Source organism: Salmo salar, chromosome ssa23 (genome assembly GCF_905237065.1).
Source record: "Salmo salar chromosome ssa23, Ssal_v3.1, whole genome shotgun sequence".
NCBI lineage: Eukaryota > Metazoa > Chordata > Actinopteri > Salmoniformes > Salmonidae > Salmo > Salmo salar.
Window position 1 is genome coordinate 43,153,208 of NC_059464.1, and position 23,985 is coordinate 43,177,192.

A 23,985-nucleotide genomic window follows, 5' to 3' on the forward strand; every position below is an offset into this window, starting at 1 on the left:
CAGATGACCTGGCCTCAACAATCACACAACCTCAACCCAATTGAGATGGTTTGGGATGAATTGGACCACAGAGTGAAAGAAAAGCAGCCAATAAGTGCTCAGAAAATGTGGGAACTCCTTCAATACTGTTGGAAAAGCATTCCAGGTGAAGCTGGTTGAGAGAATGTCATTAAGACAAAGGCTGGCTACTTTGAAGAATCTCAAATATAAAATATATTTAGATATGTTAAACACTTTTTTGGTTACTACATGATTCCATATGTGTTATGTCATAGTTTTGATGTCTTCACTAATATTCTATAATATAGAAAAATTGTAAAAATAAAGAAAAACCTGTTGAATGAGTAAGTGTGTCCAAAATTTTGACTTGTACTGTGTGTGTGTGTGTGTGTGTGTGTGTGTGTGTGTGTGTGTGTGTGTGTGTGTGTGTGTGTGTGTGTGTGTGTGTGTGTGTGTGTGTGTGTGTGCGCGTGCGTGTTTGTGCGTGGGTATTTGTCTGGTAGAAGGCTATTTAAGTCATAAGTCATATGATGTGATCCATTCAGAGCTCAAGTTGTCACTTACTGTTGACTCTGTGTCGGTAGGTGAAGCTTTGACTAGAGAACCTCACATAATAATAAACATCCTAAAACGCATACCTATATGACCTGCATACAATATTCTGTGGACTGCTGAATTTACTGTAACCATGTTAAATAACTTGGACTCAATCCATTGATATGACAAAATACCATGTCGTATCTACAACCGTGTAAAGACAGTATTTCAGTGTGACATTTCAAGTACCACTTCATGCCTCATTACTTCATGTTTCTCAGAGAACCGATGTAACATTCATTCATCATTACTTCATGTTTCCCAGGGAACCGATGTAACATTCACTCATCATTACTTCATGTTTCCCAGGGAACCGATGTAACATTCATTCATCATTACTTCATGTTTCCCAGGGAACCGATGTAACATTCATTCATCATTAATTCATGTTTCCCCGGGAACCGATGTAACATTCATGCCTCATTACTTCATGTTTCCCAGGGAACCGACGTAACATTCATTCATCATTACTTCATGTTTCCCAGGGAACCGACGTAACATTCATACATCATTACTTCATGTTTCCCAGGGAACCGATGTAACATTCATTCATCATTACTTCATGTTTCCCAGGGAACCGACATAACATTCATTCATCATTACTTCATGTTTCCCAGGGAACCGATGTAACATTCATACATCATTACTTCATGTTTCCCAGGGAACCGACGTAACATTCATTCATCATTACTTCATGTTTCCCAGGGAACCGATGTAACATTCATACATCATTACTTCATGTTTCCCAGGGAACCGATGTAACATTCATTCATCATTACTTCATGTTTCCCAGGGAACCGATGTAACATTCATACATCATTACTTCATGTTTCCCAGGGAACCGACGTAACATTCATACATCATTACTTCATGTTTCCCAGGGAACCGACGTAACATTCATTCATCATTACTTCATGTTTCCCAGGGAACCGATGTAACATTCATTCATCATTACTTCATGTTTCCCAGGGAACCGACGTAACATTCATTCATCATTACTTCATGTTTCCCAGGGAACCGACGTAACATTCATTCATCATTACTTCATGTTTCCCAGGGAACCGACGTAACATTCATTCATCATTACTTCATGTTTCCCAGGGAACCGACGTAACATTCATTCATCATTACTTCATGTTTCCCAGGGAACCGACGTAACATTCATTCATCATTACTTCATGTTTCCCAGGGAACTGACGTAACATTCATTCATCATTACTTCATGTTTCCCAGGGAACCGATGTAACATTCATTCATCATTACTTCATGTTTCCCAGGGAACCGATGTAACATTCATTCATCATTACTTCATGTTTCCCAGGGAACCGACGTAACATTCATTCATCATTACTTCATGTTTCCCAGGGAACCGATGTAACATTCATACATCATTACTTCATGTTTCCCAGGGAACCGATGTAACATTCATTCATCATTAATTCATGTTTCCCAGGGAACCGACGTAACATTCATTCATCATTACTTCATGTTTCCCAGGGAACCGATGTAACATTCATTCATCATTACTTCATGTTTCCCAGGGAACCGATGTAACATTCATTCATCATTACTTCATGTTTCCCAGGGAACCGACGTAACATTCATTCATCATTACTTCATGTTTCCCAGGGAACCGATGTAACATTCATACATCATTACTTCATGTTTCCCAGGGAACCGACGTAACATTCATACATCATTACTTCATGTTTCCCAGGGAACCGATGTAACATTCATACATCATTACTTCATGTTTCCCAGGGAACCGATGTAACATTCATACATCATTACTTCATGTTTCCCAGGGAACCGATGTAACATTCATTCATCATTACTTCATGTTTCCCAGGGAACCGATGTAACATTCATACATCATTACTTCATGTTTCCCAGGGAACCGACGTAACATTCATACATCATTACTTCATGTTTCCCAGGGAACCGACGTAACATTCATTCATCATTACTTCATGTTTCCCAGGGAACCGACGTAACATTCATTCATCATTACTTCATGTTTCCCAGGGAACCGATGTAACATTCATTCATCATTACTTCATGTTTCCCAGGGAACCGATGTGACATTCATTCATCATTACTTCATGTTTCCCAGGGAACCGACGTAACATTCATACATCATTACTTCATGTTTCCCAGGGAACCGACGTAACATTCATTCATCATTACTTCATGTTTCCCAGGGAACCGACGTAACATTCATTCATCATTACTTCATGTTTCCCAGGGAACCGATGTGACATTCATTCATCATTACTTCATGTTTCCCAGGGAACCGACGTAACATTCATACATCATTACTTCATGTTTCCCAGGGAACCGACGTAACATTCATTCATCATTACTTCATGTTTCCCAGGGAACCGATGCAACATTCCAGTGGGTGGAAACACTATAACAAAACAGTAGAATCTGGACACAGTAAAAACGACTCACCGAGCCCCTGTAGCATTTCTTGACATCTTCATACGTCAGGTCATCAATCAGTTGCAGCCTGTAGAGGAGGGACAGAGGAGAGACAGGGCAGAGAAACAGAAAAGGTGAGGAATGGTGACACTGTTTCTATGGTTTGTCACCATCATTAGTCCACTGTTAGTACAATCCTGTGCATGTCAGCAGTCAAGTTAGCGAGATAGAGCACATCCAATACAGAGGAAAAACTGTGCTGATGATTCGTTTGTAGCGTCAATTTATTCTTCATATAGGATTACAATACCATGTACTGTTAAACTGCTGTAATGATGAACATATGACTCTTAGATTAGAGTGGCACACACAAGCCCAGTCTTATTCTCTCTCCCTGCCTCTCTCTCTGTCTCTCTGTCTGTCTCTCTCTCTCTCTCTGTCTCTCTTTCTCTCTCTCTCTGTCTCTCTCTCTGTCTCTCTCTGTCTCTCTCTCTCTCTCTCTCTCTCTCTGTCTGTCTCTCTCTCGCTGGCACTCGCACAACTAAAGTGATTGATGCTGAACTAAGACCACTAGAGCCCAAAGTAGGCCCACTCTAATATCCCCAAGGAACTCTTATAGTTTAGCAGTCCCATACGCCTGTCTGTTAAAGAGACTACTTCCTATTCCCGGCCCAAGCCTGGCATTCTGTATTATACTGTACATACAAAGCATCATAGAACCAGAACTGGTGAAATTCTAGAACCTGACTGTACCTGTTCATATAATGACAAGTCTGTTAAAAGAATAGATCACCCAACTTACAAACAATGACATATTGGTTCAGACGCCTTTACTTTTTCCACATTTTGTTACGTTACAGCCTTTTCTAAAATGTATTAAATTGTTTTTTCCCCTCATCAATCTACACACAATACACACAATACCCCATAATGACAAAGCAAAAACAGGTTTTTCGAAATGTTTGCAAATGTATTAAAAATCAAAAACTTAAATATCACATTTACATAAGTATTCAGACCCTTTACTCAGTACTTTGTTGAAGCACCTTTGGCAGCGATTACAGCCTCGAGTCTTCTTGGGTATGACGCTACAAGCTTGGCACACCTGTATTTGGGGAGTTTCTCCCATTCTTCTCTGCAGATCCTCTCAAGATCTGTCATGTTGGATGGGGAGCGTTGATGCACAGCTATTTTCATGTCTCTCCAGAGATGTTCCATCGGGTTCAAGTCCGGGCTCTGGCTGGGCCCCTCAAGGACATTCAGAGACTTGTCCCGAAGCCACTCCTGCGTTGTCTTGGCTGTGTGCTCAGGATTGTTGTCCTGTTGGAAGGTGAACATTCACCCCAGTCTGACGTCCTGAGCGCTCTGGGGCAGGTTTTCATCAAGGATCTCTCTGTACTTTGCACTGTTCATTTTTCCCTCGATCCTGACTAGTCTCCCAGTCCCTGCTGCTGAAAAACATCCCCCCCACAGCATGATTCTGCCACCACCATGCTTCACCGTATGGATGGTGCCAGGTTTCCTCCAGACGTGACGCTTGGCATTCAGGCCAAACCGTTCAATCTTGGTTTCATCAGACCAGAGAATCTTGTTTCTCATGGTCTGAGAGTCTTTAGGTGCCTTTTGGCAAACTCCAAGCGGGCTGTCATGTGCCTTTTACTGAGGAGTGGTTTCCATCTGGCCCCTCTACAATTAAGGCCTGATTGGTGGAGTGCTATAGAGATGGTTGTCCTTCTGGAAGGTTCTCCCATCTCCACAGAGCAACTCTGGAGCTCTGTCAGAGTGACCATTGCTCAGTTTGGCTGGGCGGCCAGCTCTAGGAAGAGTCTTGGTGGTTCCAAACCTCTTCCATTTAAGAATGATGGAGACCACTGTGTTCTTGGGGACATTCAATGCTGCAGACATTTTTTGGTACCCTTCAGATCTGTGCCTCGACACAATCCTGTCTCGGAGCTCTACGGACAATTCTTTCGACCTCATGGCTTGGTTTTTCCTCTGACATGCACTGTCCAATGTGGGACCTTATATAGACAGGTGTGTGCCTTTCCAAATCATGTCCAATCAATTGAATTTACCACAGGTGGACTCCAATCAAGTTGTAGAAACATCAAGGATGATCAATGGAAACAGGATGCACCTGAGCTCAATTTCGGTCTCATAGCAAAGGGCCTGAATACTTATGCAAATAAGGTATTTCTGTTGTTTTTTCTAAAAACCTGTTTCTGCTTTGTCATTATGGGGTATTGTGTAGATTGATGAGGATTTTTATTTATTTAATCCATTTTAATGTAAAAAAAATGTAGAAAAGGGGGAGGGGTCTGAATACTTTCAGAATGCACTGTAGGTAAGACAGCAATCCATTCGGTGGCCAATGAGGGACATTCAAGTCTTCAGACCGGCTGTGACCGGTTTTCACTGATAGGTCACTATCAGTCTCTCCGGGTATTCAATTCTCCTGTGGTTCTGGGGTTAGTTAGAACATCAATTCTCCTGTGATTCTGGGGTTAGTTAGAACATCAATTCTCCTGTGATTCTGGGGTTAGTTAGAACATCAATTCTCCTGTGGTTCTGGGGTTAGTTAGAACATCAATTCTCCTGTGGTTCTGGGGTTAGTTAGAACATCAATTCTCCTGTGGTTCTGGGGTTAGTTAGAACATCAATTCTCCTGTGGTTCTGGGGTTAGAACATCAATTCTCCTGTGATTCTGGGGTTAGTTAGAACATCAATTCTCTTGTGGTTCTGGGGTTAGTTAGAACATCAATTATCCTGTGGTTCTGGGGTTAGTTAGAACATCAATTATCCTGTGGTTCTGGGGTTAGTTAGAACATCAATTCTCCTGTGGTTCTGGGGTTAGTTAGAACATCAATTCTCCTGTGATTCTGGGGTTAGTTAGAACATCAATTCTCTTGTGGTTCTGGGGTTAGTTAGAACATCAATTCTCCTGTGGTTCTGGGGTTAGTTAGAACATCAATTCTCTTGTGGTTCTGGGGTTAGTTAGAACATCAATTCTCCTGTGATTCTGGGGTTAGTTAGAACATCAATTCTCCTGTGGTTCTGGGGTTAGTTAGAACATCAATTCTCCTGTGGTTCTGGGGTTAGTTAGATCATCAATTCTCCTGTGATTCTGGGGTTAGTTAGAACATCAATTCTCCTGTGGTTCTGGGGTTAGTTAGAACATCAATTCTCCTGTGGTTCTGGGGTTAGTTAGAACATCAATTCTCTTGTGGTTCTGGGGTTAGTTAGAACATCAATTCTCCTGTGGTTCTAGGGTTAGTTAGAACATCAATTCTCGTGTGATTCTGGGGTTAGTTAGAACATCAATTCTCCTGTGATTCTGGGGTTAGTTAGAACATCAATTCTCCTGTGATTCTGGGGTTAGTTAGAACATCAATTCTCTTGTGGTTCTGGGGTTAGTTAGAACATCAATTCTCCTGTGGTTCTGGGGTTAGTTAGAACATCAATTCTCCTGTGGTTCTGGGGTTAGTTAGAACATCAATGATCTTATGGTTCAGGTTGTTGGATTCTAGCTTGAAATACACTTATTCATGTTACCATATTAGAACGTATTGATTACTTTACATGTATAATAAATGTTGATTAAATGTTGATTAATGTGCACTGTCCCTGTAAAAATTAAAAAATGTACTCAAACTCAAACTATATGTTGGGGTCAATGGAGCTTGGATAAGAACTAGGAGCATGGAAAGTTACTGAGTGAGAAAATGGGGGATGCAGGGAGTTTACATTCTGTCGAACATGTTATTGTTAAATCACATGGATCATATGGAAGGAGGCAAAGGGCAAAAGTCTGGTTTCAGTCACTGAGAAGGTAGGACAACCGTGGGTTAGGGAGGAGTGAGGAATTCGGCTTGAGGTCAGATGAAGTGAGAAGGAACATTCCTACTAGACACATGTACTTTCATGCCCACAAAGATTCCAGCAGGAAGCGGGGCCATGACTACACCAGTGAGAGGAACCAATGAAGTTCCTGACTAGCAACAGAGATGTGTTGGCTATGTAGATATGCAAGGAGGTGACTCCTCCTAGTTGGAGGGTATAAATATATGTGCTTCTCCTGTGGTTCTGGGTTAGTTAGAACATCAATTCTCCTGTGGTTCTGGGTTAGTTAGAACTTCAGAGTGACAAGCTAAGGTGGCAGGTAGACTAGTCATACTGCGTAATGAGCTGCGCATCCTTACTCAACATTGACAGGACAGTTTCAAACAAAATACGATTAATAAATTGACAAAATGGAAGGCAATAAACAAAAACTTGTTTCTCACAAGTGTAGCATACTGTAGGTTGTGAGTTCTGCAAAACACATGTCCACTCCGACAACGAGAACGATAAATGATAGAAAACTTACTGAAATGACCATAACCAAATAAACAGTGCAAATTACTACAACTGGTGATATTTGTAATGGGGAATTGATAGACATAGAAAACAATGAAGTTAAGAAACAATGAATACCCACAAAATGGCAGGAGAGAGCGCATTCTGGAGAGAGATGTGCCTTATGGATCTGAGCCATGATCCCCATATTCTTGGACCGTGACCTCCTCAAAGGATTAATCCACTGAGACAGGCACAAATCAGACTGCTTGACAACAACAAAAATCAAATGTTTCCAATACAGTTTGGTTTTGTCATACAGTATTCCATATAAGGAACTCAGACATTATGAAAGTTTCACAGTATACCCTTAATCTAGTAATAAATCTGTCCTAGTGATACATCCATTGTGACATTGTGGGAGGATGACCAACCTTCCAATCAAATGCAATGCATTTCTTAGCCGCTATAAATGCTAGGTTACACAGTTTCTTCAGATAACAGTATCCAGTATCAACATTTCCGTCACAGACTGGTCTTCCCTGTCCGCATGACCCTACTGAGACCCCTGTCACCATCTGATCCTCCTCAGATGAGGCATGACAAAGAATCATCTTGGTGTACATTTATACATTATATTATCCAAGAATTGAATCAATGGTTCAATAATTGAAATGACCATTATTCCCAGATCTCAGACTGTAGCTTTAAACTGCTGTCCTGTAGCTACTGTAGGTCTACCCATCAATTCAAGATGGAACTTTGTATCCATTCACTGATTGTTATAATATATTGCAAAATTCACGTGAGCTCTGTAGACTGATCTTCCCTGGCTGTCTGACCCTGCTGGGACACCTGTCACCATCTGATCCTGCTAAGACATGATGAGCATAGTGTTGGGTACTGACTGTGCACCATGACAGTGAAGTCTGTAGAGCTGTTTATACCGTGTCAGTGTGAAAAGTATGGAATTACCTAGGGAAACTGATAGATCAATAACGTTACATTGCTATACTGACTCTAATAAAACATTGCGCTTTCAAAAAATGTCCGAATGTCGGTCTTTTTTTAACCTTTATTTAACTAGGCAAGTCAGTTAAGAACAAATTCTTATTTTCAATGACGGCCTAGGAACAGTGGGTTAATGACAGATTTATACCTTGTCAGCTCGGGGACTCGATCTCACAACCTTTTGGTTACAAGTCCAACACTCTAACCACTAGCCTTCAATCTTTTGGCCGCTGGATTCATCATTTGATTAAGGTCTAGTATGATTGAGCGGCAAAAATAATAGTTAACTTCAGCCAACTTTTTGACTAGCTCTAATGGTACCCTTAAAGAAAATCACTGCCGTTTTCAAACTGCAGTAAAAGTGCAGTAACTGCAATTGACTGTGGTATTTTGGACGCAGTAATTGCAGTATAACTGCAGTGTACTGCAGTTATACTGCACTCTGACTGCAATCTTTTTTTCGTAGATAAAAGTGCTAACTGAGAAGCTGACCTTCCTTTGCCAACCTAGGATCACAAGGCTGGGTAGGTATGATGACACCACTGTGGGCCGTGCCAAGACTGCCAGACCTCCCTCCACTCCCAGCCTTCAGGGAAAAGAGAAAGCTGATCTGAACTGAACCAAGGACATGTTACATCAAGAGTATTAAACAGCTCCCATTCGCCACAGTCATCTGTAATGTATTCCATCTGTGAGCCACACTATATACGCATATACACTGAGTGTACAAAACATTAGGAATATTTTCCTCATTTGGAGTCGCACCCCCTGGAGGATCATGGCACCTGGGTACATGCCCTGTGAACCCGGTCGGTTTTCGGCCACAATTACTACAGGTTTAGTTAACTGGCTAGACCAGTGGTTCCCAACCACCTTGATGGGATAAAAAAAAATCTGTGTCAGAACTAAACTTTTTCTAATATTTTATTTAGTGGTGATGACCTCCAGGTCAGCTGATCCCTGGTTGGAAGCATCAGGAGGTGACCTCGATTTCTAGGCCTTCTCACCACCGTTCTGAAAAATAACCGAGCGACAACGAGACGTGGAAGTCGGGGTAATGCGAGACAATGTAGGGGGGAAACATAGCTAGGGAAGTTAATGTTATTTCTTCCACTCAACCTTTAGTATTTTTATATGGTTTAATAGACAGGTAAATACTGAATTTGGAAGGAGATATAGTGAGAATTTTTACTATTAATTTTTTATTTCACCTTTATTTAACCAGGTAAGCTAGTTGAGAACAAGTTCTCATTTACAACTGCAACCTGGCCAAGATAAAGCAAAGCAGTGCGACACAAACAACTGTTGGAATCCTAGAAATGAATAGTATAATAACTCTACCTACATGTATATTTTACCTCAATTACCTCGACTAACCGGTACCCCCCGCACATTGACTCTGTACTGGTACCCCCCTGTATATAGCCTCCACATTGACTCTGTACCGGTACCCCCTGTATATAGCCTCCACATTGACTCTGTACCGGTACCCCCTGTATATAGCCTCCACATTGACTCTGTACTGGTACCCCCTGTATATAGCCTCCACACTGACTCTGTACCGGTACCCCCTGTATATAGCCTCCACATTGACTCTGTACCGGTACCCCCCTGTATATAGTCTCCACATTGACTCTGTACCCGTACCCCCTGTATATAGCCTCCACATTGACTCTGTACCGGTACCCCCTGTATATAGCCTCCACATTGACTCTGTACCGTTACCCCCCTGTATATAGCCTCCACATTGACACTGTACCGGTACCCCCTGTATATAGTCTCCACATTGACTCTGTACCAGTACCCCCCTGTATATAGCCTCCACATTGACTCTGTACTGGTACCCCCTGTATATAGCCTCCACATTGACTCTGTACCGGTACCCCCTGTATATAGTCTCCACATTGACTCTGTACCAGTACCCCCCTGTATATAGCCTCCACATTGACTCTGTACCAGTACCCCCTATAAATTCTTATTTACAATGACAGCATACCCCGGCCAAACCCGGACGACGCTGGGCCAACTGTGCACAGCCCCATAGGGCTCCCAATCCCGGCCAGTTGTGATACAGCCTGGAATCAAACCAGGGTCTGTAGTGACGCCTCTAGCACTGAGATGCAGTGCCTTAGACCGCTATGCCACTCGCCACATGGATCGTATATGTGTGCCATTCAGAGGATGAATGGGCAAGACAAAATATTTATGCGCCTTTGAACGGGGTATGGTAGTAGGTGCCAGAAGCACCTGTTTGTGTCAAGAACTGCAACGCTGCTGGGTTTTTCCACACTCAACAGTTTCCCGTGTGTATCAAGAATGGTCCACCACCCAAAGGACATTCAGCCAACATGACACAACTGTGGGAAGCATTGGAGTCAACATGGACCAGCATCCCTGTGGAACACTTTCAACACCTTGTAGAGTCCATGACCTGATGAATTGAGGCTGTTCTGAGGACAACAGGGGAGGAGGGGCAACTCAATATTAGGAAGGTGTTCTTAATGTTTGGTATACTCAGTGTATATTAAAGAAGCAAAGTGGAAACAAGCATCGTTCTTGTTTGGAACAATCTATTGACTACATTTGACCTAACAGAACAGACATTTAAATGTATAGTGACTAACAGAGGAGGAGGAACTGTACTGTTTGAGTGATAGGGGGCGGGGCTTGGTGTGTTGGAAGAGGTAGTAGAGAGAAGACTATATACTATTTAAACAGACTTTACACGCAGCTGTGTGGCGATATAGATATCTCTTACGATATGGATATCTTTTCGATATGGATGTCTTTTCGATATGGATATCTCTTACGATATGGATATCTCTTACGATATGGATATCTCTTACGATGTGGATATCTCTTCGATATGGATATCTCTTCGCTATGGATATCTCTTATGATATGGATATTGTACATATCAATATTGCGATTTTGACGTGAATTTGATTAATTGTGCAGCCATAATGTGTGTGTGTGTGTAACGCAGCCTCTCTAAGGCACACTCTCATCACACACACTCACGCACACAACCAATTATACCAACAGACACCCAGCCACAGAGAAAGGTAGAAAGAAAGACATGGAGAGAAAGAGAGAGAGGAGAGGGAGGAGAAAGGGAGAAGAGAGGGAGCAAGAGAAGAAGAGAGGGAGGAGAGAAGGAGGAGAAAGGGAGGAGAGAGGGAGCGAGAGAGGAGAGGGAAGAGAGAAGGAGAGAGGGAGGAGAGAAGGAGCGAGAGACAGAGGAGAGAGGGAAGAGAGGAGGAGAGAGGGAGGAGAGACAGAGGAGAGAGGGAAGAGAGGAGACAGGGAGAGAGGAGAGACAGAGGAGAGAGGGAAGAGAGAAGGAGGGAGGAGAGAGGGAGGAGAGAAGGTGAGAGAGGGAGGAGAAAGAGATGAAGGGGCAAAAAAGTCATGATGTATTTTTTGATCAATTTCATCAATTTCATCATGGTTTGATCAGAGAACAGGTTCATTATCGTTACAACACTGTACAGTCGTGGCCAAAAGTTTTGAGAATGACACAAATATTCATTTTCACAAAGTCTGATGCCTCAGTTTGTATGTTGGCAATTTGCATATACTCCAGAATGTTATGTGTGATCAGAATAATTGCAAAGTCCCTCTTTGCCATGCAAATGAACTGAATCCCCAAAATACATTTCCACTGCATTTCAGCCCTGCCACAAAAGGACCAGCTGACATCATGTCAGTGATTCTCGCGTTAACACACGTATGAGTGCTGACGAGGACAAAGCTGGAGATCACTCTGTCATGCTGATTGAGTTCGAATAACAGACTGGAAGCTTCAAAAGGAGGCTGGTGCTTGGAATCATTGTTCTTCCTCTGTCAACCATGGTTAACTGCAAGGAAACACGTGCCGTCATCATTGCTTTGCACAAAAAGGGCTTCACAGGCAAGGATATTGCTGCCAGTAAGATTGCACCTAAATCAACCATATATCGGATCATCAAGAACTTCAAGGAGAGCGGTTCAATTGTTGTGAAGAAGGCTTCAGGGCGTCCAAGAAAGTCCAGCAAGCGCCAGGACCGTCTCCTAAAGTTGATTCAGCTGTGGGATCGGAGCACCACCAGTACAGAGCTTGCTCAGGAATGGCAGCAGGCAGGTGTGAGTGCATCTGCACGCATAGTGAGGCGAAGACTTTTGGAGGATGGCCTGGTGTCAAGAAGGGCAGCAAAGAAGCCACTTCTCTCCAGGAAAAACATCAGGGACAGACTGATATTCTGCAAAAGGTACAGGGATTGGACTGCTGAGGACTGGGGTAAAGTCATTTTCTCTGATGAATCCCCTTTCCGATTGTTTAGGGCATCCGGGGAAAAGCTTGTCCGGAGAAGACAAGGTGAGCGCTACCATCAGTCCTGTGTAATGCCAACAGTAAAGCATCCTGAGACCATTCATGTGTGGGGTTGCTTCTCAGCGAAGGGAGTGGGCTCACTCACAATTTTGCCTAAGAAAACAGCCATGAATAAAGAATGGTACCAACACATCCTCCGAGAGCAACTTCTCCCAACCATCCAGGAACAGTTTGGTGATGAACAATGCCTTTTCCAGCATGATGGAGCACCTTGCCATAAGGAAAAAGTGATAACTAAGTGGCACGAGGAACAAAACATAGATATTTTGGGTCCATGACCAGGAAACTCTCCAGACCACAATCCCAGAACTTGTGGTCAATCCTCAAGAGGCGGGTGGACAAACAAAACCCCACAAATTCTGACAAACTCCAAGATTGATTATGCAAGAATGGGCTGCCATCAGTCAGGATGTGGCCCAGAAGTTAATTGACAGCATGCCAGGGCGGATTGCAGAGGTCTTGAAAAAGAAGGGTCAACACTGCAAATATTGACTCTTTGCATCAACTTCATGTAATTGTCAATAAATGCCTTTGACACTTATGAAATGCTTTTAATTATACTTCAGTATTCCATAGTAACATCTGACAAAAATATCTAAAGACACTGACGCAGCAAATGTTGTGGAAACATTCTCAAAACTTTTGGCCACAACTGTATATAGACACAATATGACATTTGAAATGTCTTTATTCTTTTGTGTAGTGTAATGGTTACTGTTCATTTTTGTATTGTTTATTTCACTTTTGTTTATTATCTATTTCACTTGCTTTGGCAAATTTAAACATATGTTTCCCATGCCAATAAAGCCCCTTAAATTGAATTGAATTTAATTGAGAGAGAGAGGGAGAGGGAGAGAGACAGAAAGAGGGAGACAGAAAGAGAGAGAGAGACACACACAAAGAGTTATCATTCCAAAATGTATGGGTAAACTACTTCTCCAATCTTTTTGGCTCTATAACAAAGAACAAACAGCAACAAATATACATGATCAAATACAAATCTTAGAATCAACTATTAAAGACAACCAGAACCCATTGGATTCTCCAATTACAATGAATGAACTACAGCACAAAATACAAACCCTCCAACCCAAAAAGGCCTGTGGTGTTGATGGTATCCTCAATGAAATGATGAAATATACAGACCACAAATTCCAATTGGCTATACTAACACTCTAACATCATCCTTAGCTCTGGCATCTTCCCCAATATTTGGAACCAAGGACTGATCACCCCAATCCACAAAAGTGGAGACAAATTTGACCCCAATAACTACCGTGGGATATGTGTCAACAGCAACCTTGGGAAAATCCTCTGCATGATCATTAATAGCAGACTAGTTCATTTCCTCAGTGAAAACAATGTACTGAGCAAATGTCAAATTGGCTTTTTACCAAATTACCGTACGACAGACCACGTATTCACCCTGCACACCCTAATTGACAAACAAAGAAACCAAAACAAAGTCTTCTCATGCTTTGTTGATTTCAAAAAAGCTTTTGACTCAATTTGGCCTGAGGGTCTGCTATACAAATTAATGGAAAGTGGTGTTGGGGGAAAAACATACGACACTATAAAATCCATGTACACAAAGTGTGTGGTTAAAATTGGCAAAAAACACACACACATTTCTTTCCACAGGGCCGTGGAGTGAGACTGGGACGCATCATAAGCCCCACCCTCTTCAACATATATATCAACGAATTGGTGAGGACACTAGAACAGTCTGCAGCACCTAGCCTAACCCTACTAGAATCAAATGTCTACTGTCACCAACCAAGGAGGGCCTACAGCAGCACCTAAATGTTCTGCCCAGATTCTGTCAGACCTGGGAACTGACAGTAAATCTCAGTACGAAAAAAAGAATGGTGTTCCAAAAAAGGTCCAGTCGCCAGGACCACAAATACAAATTCCATCTAGACACTGTTGCCCTACAGCACACAAAAAAACAATACATTCCTCGGCCTAAACATCAGCGCCATTGGTAACTTCCACAAAGCTGTGAACGATCTGAGAGACAAGGCAAGAAGGGCCATCAATGCCATCAAAAGGAACATAAAATTCAACATACCAATTAGGATCTGGCTAAAAATACTTGAATCAATTACAGAACCCATTTCCCTTTATGGTTGTGAGGTTTGGGGTCTGCTCACCAACCAAGAATTCACTAAATGGGACAAACACCAAATTGAGGCAAAAATATCCTCCGTGTACAATGTAAAACACCAAATAATGCATGCAGAGCAGAATTTGGCTAATACCCGCTAATTATCAAAATCCAGAAAAGAGACGATTAATTCTACAACCAACTAAAAGGAAGTGATTCCCAAACCTTCCATAACAAAGCCATCACCTACAGAGAGATGAACCTGGAGAAGAGTCCCCTAAGCAAGCTGGTCCTGGGGCTCTGTTCACAAACACAAACAGACCCCACAGAGCCCCAGGACAGCAACACAATTAGACCCAACCAAATCATGAGAAAACAAAAAGAGAATTACTTGACACATTGGAAAGAATTAACAAAAAAACAGAGCAAACTAGAATGCTATTTGGCCCTAAACAGAGAGTACACAGTGGTAGAATACTTGACCACTGTGACTGACCCAAACTTAAGGAAAGCTTTGACTATGTACAGACTCAGTGAGCATAGCCTTGCTATTGAGAAAGGCCGCCGTAGGCAGACATGGCTCTCAAGAGAAGATACGCTTCTACACCATCCCTGGTACAAAGGCTGAGCAATGCTTCACTAACACACCTGGTACAAAGGCTGAGCCATGCTTCACTAGCACCCCTGGTATAAAGGCTGAGCCATGCTTCTCCAGTAACAGGCTGGTAGTTCACTAGGTACCCTGGCAGTGGATGGTGTCTAATCTCAGTGTGTGTGTGTGTGTGTGTGTGTGTGTGTGTGTGTGTGTGTGTGTGTATGTTTGTGTGTGTGTGACTCATTCTCTCTCTCTCTTCCCCAATCCATTTCTCTCTCCTCTCCCTCTATTTTGGCCCTCAATCCTCTACTATCATTCTCACTCTTCCTCTCCCCCTCCTCCTTTCCTCCCCCTCCTCCTTTCCTCTCTCCTCCTTTCCTCCCCTCCCTCCTCCTTTCCCCTCTCTCCTCCTTTCCTCCCCTCTCTCCTCCTTTCCTCCCCTCTCTCCTCCTTTACTCCCCTCCCACCTCCTTTCTTCCCCTCTCTCCCCCTCCTCCTTTCCTCCCCCTCTCCTCCTTTCCTCCCCTCTCCTCCCCTCTCTCCTCTTTTCCTCCCCTCCCACCTCCTTTCCTCCCCTCTATCGCCCCCCTCCTCCCTTCCCCCCTCTCCTCCTTTCCTCCCCTCTCCTCCTTTCCTCCCCTCTCTTCTTCTTTCCTCCCCTCTCTTCTTCTTTCCTCCCCTCCCACCTCCTTTCCTCCCCTCCCACCACATTTCCTCCCCTCCCTCCTCCTCCCCCCTCTCCTCCTTTCCTCCCCTCTCTCCTCCTTTCCTCCCCTCCCTCCTCCTTTCCTCCCCTCGCTCCTCCTTTCCTCCCCTCCCTTCCAGTAGATATGTGTTACATAACAGGGTCTCTGCTCTTCTCTAGTCAACGTGTGCAGGCACGTTCACTGGGCTGCAGCACTGTGTGTGTGTGTGTGTGTGTGTGTGTGTGTGTGTGTGTGTGTGTGTGTGTGTGTGTGTGTGTGTGTGTGTGTGTGTGGGATCAACCTCAGGGAGGTGTTATTGAGCATTCTGCTGGTGCTCAGCTCACAACCACAGTACTGTTTCAAGCAGCTTGAAGATGACATGGCTCCTGTTTGATCATTTCATGTAGGCAGTGATTTAATGAATGAGATGACATTGACGGACAGGATCAGAGTTGGGGTGCTGATCTAGGATCAGGTCCCCCCCCCCCCCAAGTCCATGTAATCGTATTCATTATGATCTACAAAGCCAAATTGATCCTAGACCAGCACTCCAAAAAGATACAAGATGGCGTAGCAGTGCAGACGTTGTTTGTCATTCTGCAGTGTAAATTTGGTATTTTTCGTATTTTTTTTTGTATATATTTCAATATATATCTCATTTTCCATTTTTAAATTAAATATACCTTCCTGCAACCCACCTCACCCAATGTGATACGGATCTACTATTTTTAGACCTTATAGCCAGAACCTCCATCAGAGGCTAGCCATCAGAAGCTAACCAGCTAATTAGCTACTAGCTATTTAGTCATTGTTAGCCACTGCTAGCGGCCTTTACCTTTAGTACAGACACACAGACTTTTAGCCTGGATAATACCTGCTAGCCTGCCAGTCTGCACAGCGCGTTATCAACTCTGTGCATATCGGACTGTTTTTCTCCACTCCAACACCGGATTCCTGCCGTATGCCCTGGACCACAACTCCTGATCATAGCACCTAGCTAGCTGCCACCGAGTGGCCCAGCCCCGAAACTAGCCTTGAGCCACGCCCATCTCCTGGCTTGCTCAGTGGACCCTATGATCACTCGGCTGCACAGCCGATGCCTCCCGGACTATTTACTAACACGACTAGAATCCGCTACACCACCGGATTATTGCCGTAAGCTCTGGACCTTTGCATCGGATCATCGCTGCTAGCTAGCTGCTACCGAGTGGCTATAGTGGCTAATGCCCTTGTCCCGAAGCTAGCACCAGTTAGCCGCGAACCAAGCGCATCACCCGACTAGCAAACAAAATTACTCCAGCTCCAATACCTCTTTTGCCAACTGGCCTGGACCCTTTGTCGACACGGAGCCCCGCCGTTCCATCACGACTGGTCTGCCGACGTAATTCCATCCGCTGTGCCCTCAACTGACCTTTGCCGGACATCGGCGCAGACGCTCCTACTAGCCCCGGCCTGCTAACTTTTTTTTTTGAGCGCTGTGTCTCCCGCTTGCTAGCGTAGTAACGACTACCTAGCGGCATCCCTGTTTCATCCATTGCTGTTCACTGGACCCTATGATCACTTGACTACATAGCTGATGCCTGCTGGACTGTTCATTAATCACGGTAATCCATTTTGTTTATTTTGTTTAACTGACCCTCTCTTCCCATTCATCGCCATTTTACCTGTTGTTGTTGTCGTCTTAGCTGATTAGCTGTTGTTGTCTTACCCATTGTTGTCTTAGCTAGCTCTCCCAATCAACACCTGTGATTGCTTTATGCCTCGCTTTATGTCTCTCTCAAATGTCAATATGCCTTGTATACTGTTGTTTAGGATAGTTATTGTTGTTTTAGTTCACTGCGGAGCCCCTAGTCCCACTCAACATGCCTCAGATACCTCTTTTGTCCCACCTCTCACACATGCGGTGACCTCACCCAGCATAACTAGTGCATCCAGAGATGCAACCTCTCTTATCGTCACTCAATGCCTAGGTTTACCTCCACTGTACCCGCACCCTACAATACCCCTGTCTGTACATTATGCCCTGAATCTATACTACCACGCCCAGAAATCTGCTCATTTTATTCTCAGTCCCCAACGCACTAGACCAGTTTTGATAGCCTTTAGCCGTACCCTCATTCTACTCCTCCTCTGTTCCTCGGGTGATGTGGCTCTGCGTGTCCCCAGGTGCTCTCATTTGTTGACTTCTGTAACTGTAAAAGCCTTGGTTTCATGCATGTTAACATCAGAAGCCTCCTCTATAAGTTTGTTTTACTCACTGCTTTAGCACACTCCGCCAACCCTGATGTCCTTGCCATGTCTGAATCCTGGCTTAGGAAGGCCACCAAAAATTCTGAGATTTCCATTCCCAACTACAACAGTTTCCGTCAAGATAGAACTGCCAAAGGGCGAGGAGTTGCAATCTACTGCAGAGATAGTCTGCAAAGTTCTGTCATACTTTCGCGGTCTATGCCCAAACAGTTTGAGCTTCTAATTTTAAAAATGAATCTCTCCAGAAATAAGTCTCTCACTGTTGACGCCTGTTATAGACCCCCCTCAGCTCCCAGCTGTGCCCTGGACACCATACGTGAATTGATCGCCCCCCATCTATCTTCAGAGTTTGTTCTGTTAGGTGACCTAACTGGGATATGATTAACACCCCGGCAGTCCTACAATCTAAGCTAGATGCCCTCAATCTCACACAAATTATCAAGGAACCCACCAGGTACAACCCTAAATCCATAAACATGGGCACCCTCATAGATATTATCCTGACCAACTTACCCTCCAAATACACCTCTGCTGATCTCAGTGATCACTTCCTCATTGCCTGCTTCCGCTATGGGTCCGCGGTCAAACGACCACCCCTCATCACTGTCAAACGCTCCCTAAAACACTTCTGCGAGCAGGCCTTTCTAATCGACCTGGCCCAGGAATCCTGGAAGGATATTGACCTCATCCCGTCAGTAGAGGATGCCTGGTTATTCTTTAAAAGTAATTTCCTCACCATCTTCAATAAGCATGTCCCTTTCAAAAAATGTAGAACTGTCACCACCGATAAATCCACAATAATCAAGAATTTCAATAAGCATTTCTCTACGGCTGGCAATACTTTCCCCCTGGCTACTCCAACCCCGGCCAAAAGCTCCGCACCCCCCGCAGCTACTTGCCCAAGCCTCCCCAGCTTCTCCTTCACCCAAAACCAGATAGCATATGTTCTGAAAGAGCTGCAAAACCTGGACCCATACAAATCAGCTGGGCTAGACAATCTGGACCCTCTCTATCAAAAATTATCCGCCGCCATTGTTGCAACCCCTATTACCAGTCTGTTCAACCTCTCTTTCGTATCGTCCGAGATCCCCAAAGATTGGAAAGCTGCCGCGGTCATCCCCGTCTTCAAAGGGGGTGACACTCTAGACCCAAACTGTTACAGACCTATATCCATCCTGCCCTGCCTTTCTAAAGTCTTCGAAAGCCAAGATCACTGACCATTTCAAATCCCACCGAACCTTCTCCGCTGTGCAATCCGGTTTCCGAGCTGGTCACAGGTGCACCTCAGCCACGCTCAAGGTACTAAACGATATCATAACCGCCATCGATAAAAGACAGTACTGTGCAGCCGTCTTCATCGACCTGGCCAAGGCTTTTGACTCTGTCAATCACCGTATTCTTATCGGCAGACTCAACAGTCTTGGTTTCTCAAATGACTCTCTCGCCTAGTTCACCAACTACTTCTCAGATAGAGTTCAGTGTGTCAAATCGGAGGGCCTGTTGTCAGGACCTCTGGCAGACTCTATGGGGGTACCACAGGGTTCAATTCTCAGGCCAACGCTTTTCTCTGTATATATCAACGATGTCGCTCTTGCTGCTGGTGATTCCTTGATCCACCTCTACGCAGACGACAACATTCTGTAAACATCTGGCCCTTCTTTGGACACTGCGTTAACAAACCTCCAAACGAGCTTCAATGCCATACAACACTCCTTCCGTGGCCTCCAACTGCTCTTAAACGCTAGTAAAACTAAATGCATGCTTTTCAACCGATCGCTGCCCGCACCCGCCCGCCTGTCTAGCATCACTACTCTGGACGGTTCTGACTTAGAATATGTGGACAACTACAAATACCTAGGTGTCTGGCTAGACTGTAAACTCTCCTTCCAGACTCATATTAAACATCTCCAATCAAAAATTAAATCTAGAATTAGCTTCCTATTTCGCAACAAAGCCTCCTTCACTCATGCTGCCAAACATACCCTTGTAAAACTGACTATCCTACTGATCTTCGACTTCGGCGATGTCATTTACAAAATTGCCTCCAACACTCTACTCAGCAAACTGGATGCAGTCTATCACAGTGCCATCCGTTTTGTCACCAAAGCCCAATATACTACCCACCACTGCGACCTGTATGCTCTAGTCGGCTGGCCCTTGCTACATATTCGTCGCCAGACCCACTGGCTCCAGGTCATCTATAAGTCTTTGCTAGGTAAAGCTCCGCCTTATCTCAGCTCACTGGTCACCATAACAACACCCACCCATAGCATGTGCTCCAGCAGGTATATCTCACTGGTCATCCCCAAAGCCAACACCTCCTTTGGCTGCCTTTCCTTCCAGTTCTCTGCTGCCAACTGTATTGTATTGTACTGTATTGCATTGTATTATACTGTACTGTACTGTATTGTACTGTTTTGTATTATACTGTACAGTATTTTATTGTATTGTACTGTACTGCACTGTACTGTATTATAGTGTATTGTACTGTATTGTACTGTACTGTATTGTACTGTATTGTACTGTATTGTAATGTACTTTATTGTATTATACTATATTGTATTGTACTGTACTGTATTGTATTGTACTGTACTGTATTGAACTGTATTGTACTGTATTATACTGTATTGTACTGTACTGTATTGTATTGTACTGTATTGTATTGTATTATACTGTATTGTACTATACTGTATTGTACTTACAGTAAGTAAGACATTTAAATGTGTTAACCCTCGGCATCCTCAGAGCATGCGCAGACCAGCTGGCTGGAGTGTTTACGGACATATTCAATCTGTCCATATCCCAGTCTGCTGTCCCCACATGCTTCAAGATGTCCACCATTGTTCCTGTACCCAAGAAAGCAAAGGTAACTGAACTAAATGACTATCGCCCCATAGCACTCACCTCTGTCATCATGAAGTGCTTTGAGAGGCTAGTTAAGGATCATATCACCTCCACTTTACCTGTCACCCTAGACCCACTTCAGTTTTCTTACCGCCCCAATAGGTCCAAAGACAATGCAATTGCCATCGCACTGCACACTGCCCTATCCTATCCGGACAAGAGGAATACTTATGTAAGAATGCTGTTCATTGATTATAGCTCAGCCTTCAACACCACAGTACCCTCCAAGCTCATCATCAAGCTCAGGGCCCTGTGTCTGAACCCCACCCTGTGCAACTGGATCCTGGACTTCCTGACGGGTCTCCCCCAGGGGGTGAAGGTAGGAAACAACACCTCCACTACGCTGATCCTCAACACAGGGGCCCCACAAGGGTGTGTGCTCAGCCCCCTCCTGTACTCCCTGTTCACCAATGACTGTGTGGTTCAAGTTCCTTGGAGTACACATCACTGACAATCTGAAATGATCCACCCAGACAGACAGTGCTGTGAAGAAGCCGTAACAGCGCCTCTTCAACCTCAGGAGGCTGAAGGGATTCGACTTGGCCCCTAAGACCCTCAAACTTTTACAGATGATCAATTGAAAGCATCCTGTCGGGCTATATCGCCGCCTAGTACGGCAACTGCACCGCCCGCAACCACAGGGCTCTCCAACGCATCCCCGGGGGCCCTCCAGGACACCTACAGCCCCCGATATCACTAGAAGGCCAAAAAGATAATTAAGGACATCAACCACCCGAGCCACTGCCTGTTCACCCCGCTATCATCCAGAAGGCGAGGTCAGTACAGGTGCATCAAAGCTGGAACCGATAGACTGTAAAACATACTGTTTAATAGCCATCACTAGCTGGCTACCACCCGGTTACTCAACCCTGCACCTTCGAGGCTGCTGCCCTATATACATATATATGGTCACTTTAATAATGGAACACTAGTCACTTTAATAATGTTTACATACTGTTTTACTCATCTCATATGTATATACTGTACTCTATTCTACTGTATTTTAGTCAACGCCACTCTGACATTGTTCATTCTAATATTTATATATTTCTAAATTCCATTTTTTTACTTTTAGATTTGTATGTATAGTTGTGTATTGTTAGATACTACTGCACTGTTGGAGCTAGGAACACAAGCATTTTGCTACACCCGCAATAACATCTGCTAAATATGTGTATGTGATCAATAAAATTGGATTTGATTTCCTTTTGGGCAGACAGATAAAACAGGTAGCTGTGTTAAAAGGCCTGATGTGATCTCTGACTCTGTAGTCTGTCTGTCTGTCTGTCTGTCTGTCTGTCTGTCTGTCTGTCTTGTCTGTCTTTCTGTCTTTTCTGTCTGTCTCTCTGTCTGTGATAGTGAGAGGTTAGAGTTTAGCTCAGGTTTGACAGTGAGAGGTTAGCCCAGGTCAGACAGTGAGAGCTTAGCCCAGGTTTGACAGTGAGAGGTTAGCCCAGGTTTGACAGTGCGAGGTTAGCCCAGGTTTGACAGTGCGAGATTAACCCAGGGCTGACAGTGAGAGATTATCCCAGGGCTGACAGTGAGAGGTTAGCCCAGGGCTGACAGTGAGAGGTCGCCCAGGGCTGACAGTGAGAGATTAACCCAGGGCTGACAGTGAGAGGTTAGTCCAGGGCTGACAGTGAGAGATTATCCCAGGGCTGACAGTGAGAGGTTAGCCCAGGGCTGACAGTGAGAGATTAGCCCAGGGCTGACAGTGAGAGGTTAGACCAGGGCTGACAGTGAGAGGTTAGCCCAGGGCTGACAGTGAGAGGTTAGCCAAGGGCTGACAGTGAGAGGTTAGCCCAGGGCTGACAGTGAGAGGTTAGCCCAGGTCAGACAGACTAGGGTAGCTATGGTCTATGTCAGGGCATAACTCTGTTCTGTGCAATTTAGATTGACGACAGTCATAGACAAGTTCAACAATACTGTATCAAAAGACTAGGGTGTAAATGGGTCATGAGATGACAGTTCGGTAGAATATAGAAAATACGTTATTATAGAAACAGGGTCATATGAGTTAAAGGCTGTCACGTTAGCATGTGTAAGCTAGCTAATCATCCTGGGTCAAAGAACATGTCACAAAAATTACGTAAAAAGGGTTGGGTCCCAGACCTCGAGACAGCCTTCCCACTCAGACCTCGAGACAGCCTTCCCCACACAGACCTCGAGACAGCCTTCACACACAGACCTCGAGACAGCCTTCCCACTCAGACCTCGAGACAGCCTTCCCCACACAGACCTCGAGACAGCATTCCCCACTCAGACCTCGAGACAGCCTTCCCACTCAGACCTCGAGACAGCCTTCCCACACAGACCTCGAGACAGCCTTCCCACACAGACCTCGAGACAGCATTCCCCACTCAGACCTCGAGACAGCCTTCCCACACAGACCTCGAGACAGCATTCCCACACAGACCTCGAGACAGCCTTCCCACACAGACCTCGAGACAGCCTTCCCACTCAGACCTCGAGACAGCCTTCCCACACAGACCTCGAGACAGCCTTCCCACACAGACCTCGAGACAGCATTCCCCACTCAGACCTCGAGACAGCCTTCCCACACAGACCTCGAGACAGCCTTCCCACTCAGACCTCGAGACAGCATTCCCCACACAGACCTCGAGACAGCATTCCCCACTCAGACCTCGAGACAGCCTTCCCACACAGACCTCGAGACAGCCTTCCCACACAGACCTCGAGACAG

At 44.5% G+C, this 23,985-nt stretch overlaps 1 protein-coding gene across 2 annotated transcripts in view; it reads right to left on the minus strand.

The window, feature by feature from the left end:
- Positions 1-23,985, minus strand: part of LOC106584691 (GRAM domain-containing protein 2A) — a 102,490-nt gene that overhangs the window by 43,528 nt on the left and 34,977 nt on the right. For both annotated transcript variants that reach the window (XM_014170191.2, XM_014170192.2), the window contains exon 3: positions 3,052-3,109. In XM_014170191.2, coding sequence (XP_014025666.1) covers positions 3,052-3,109 — 58 coding nt within the window. The remainder of the gene's footprint in view (positions 1-3,051; positions 3,110-23,985) is intronic.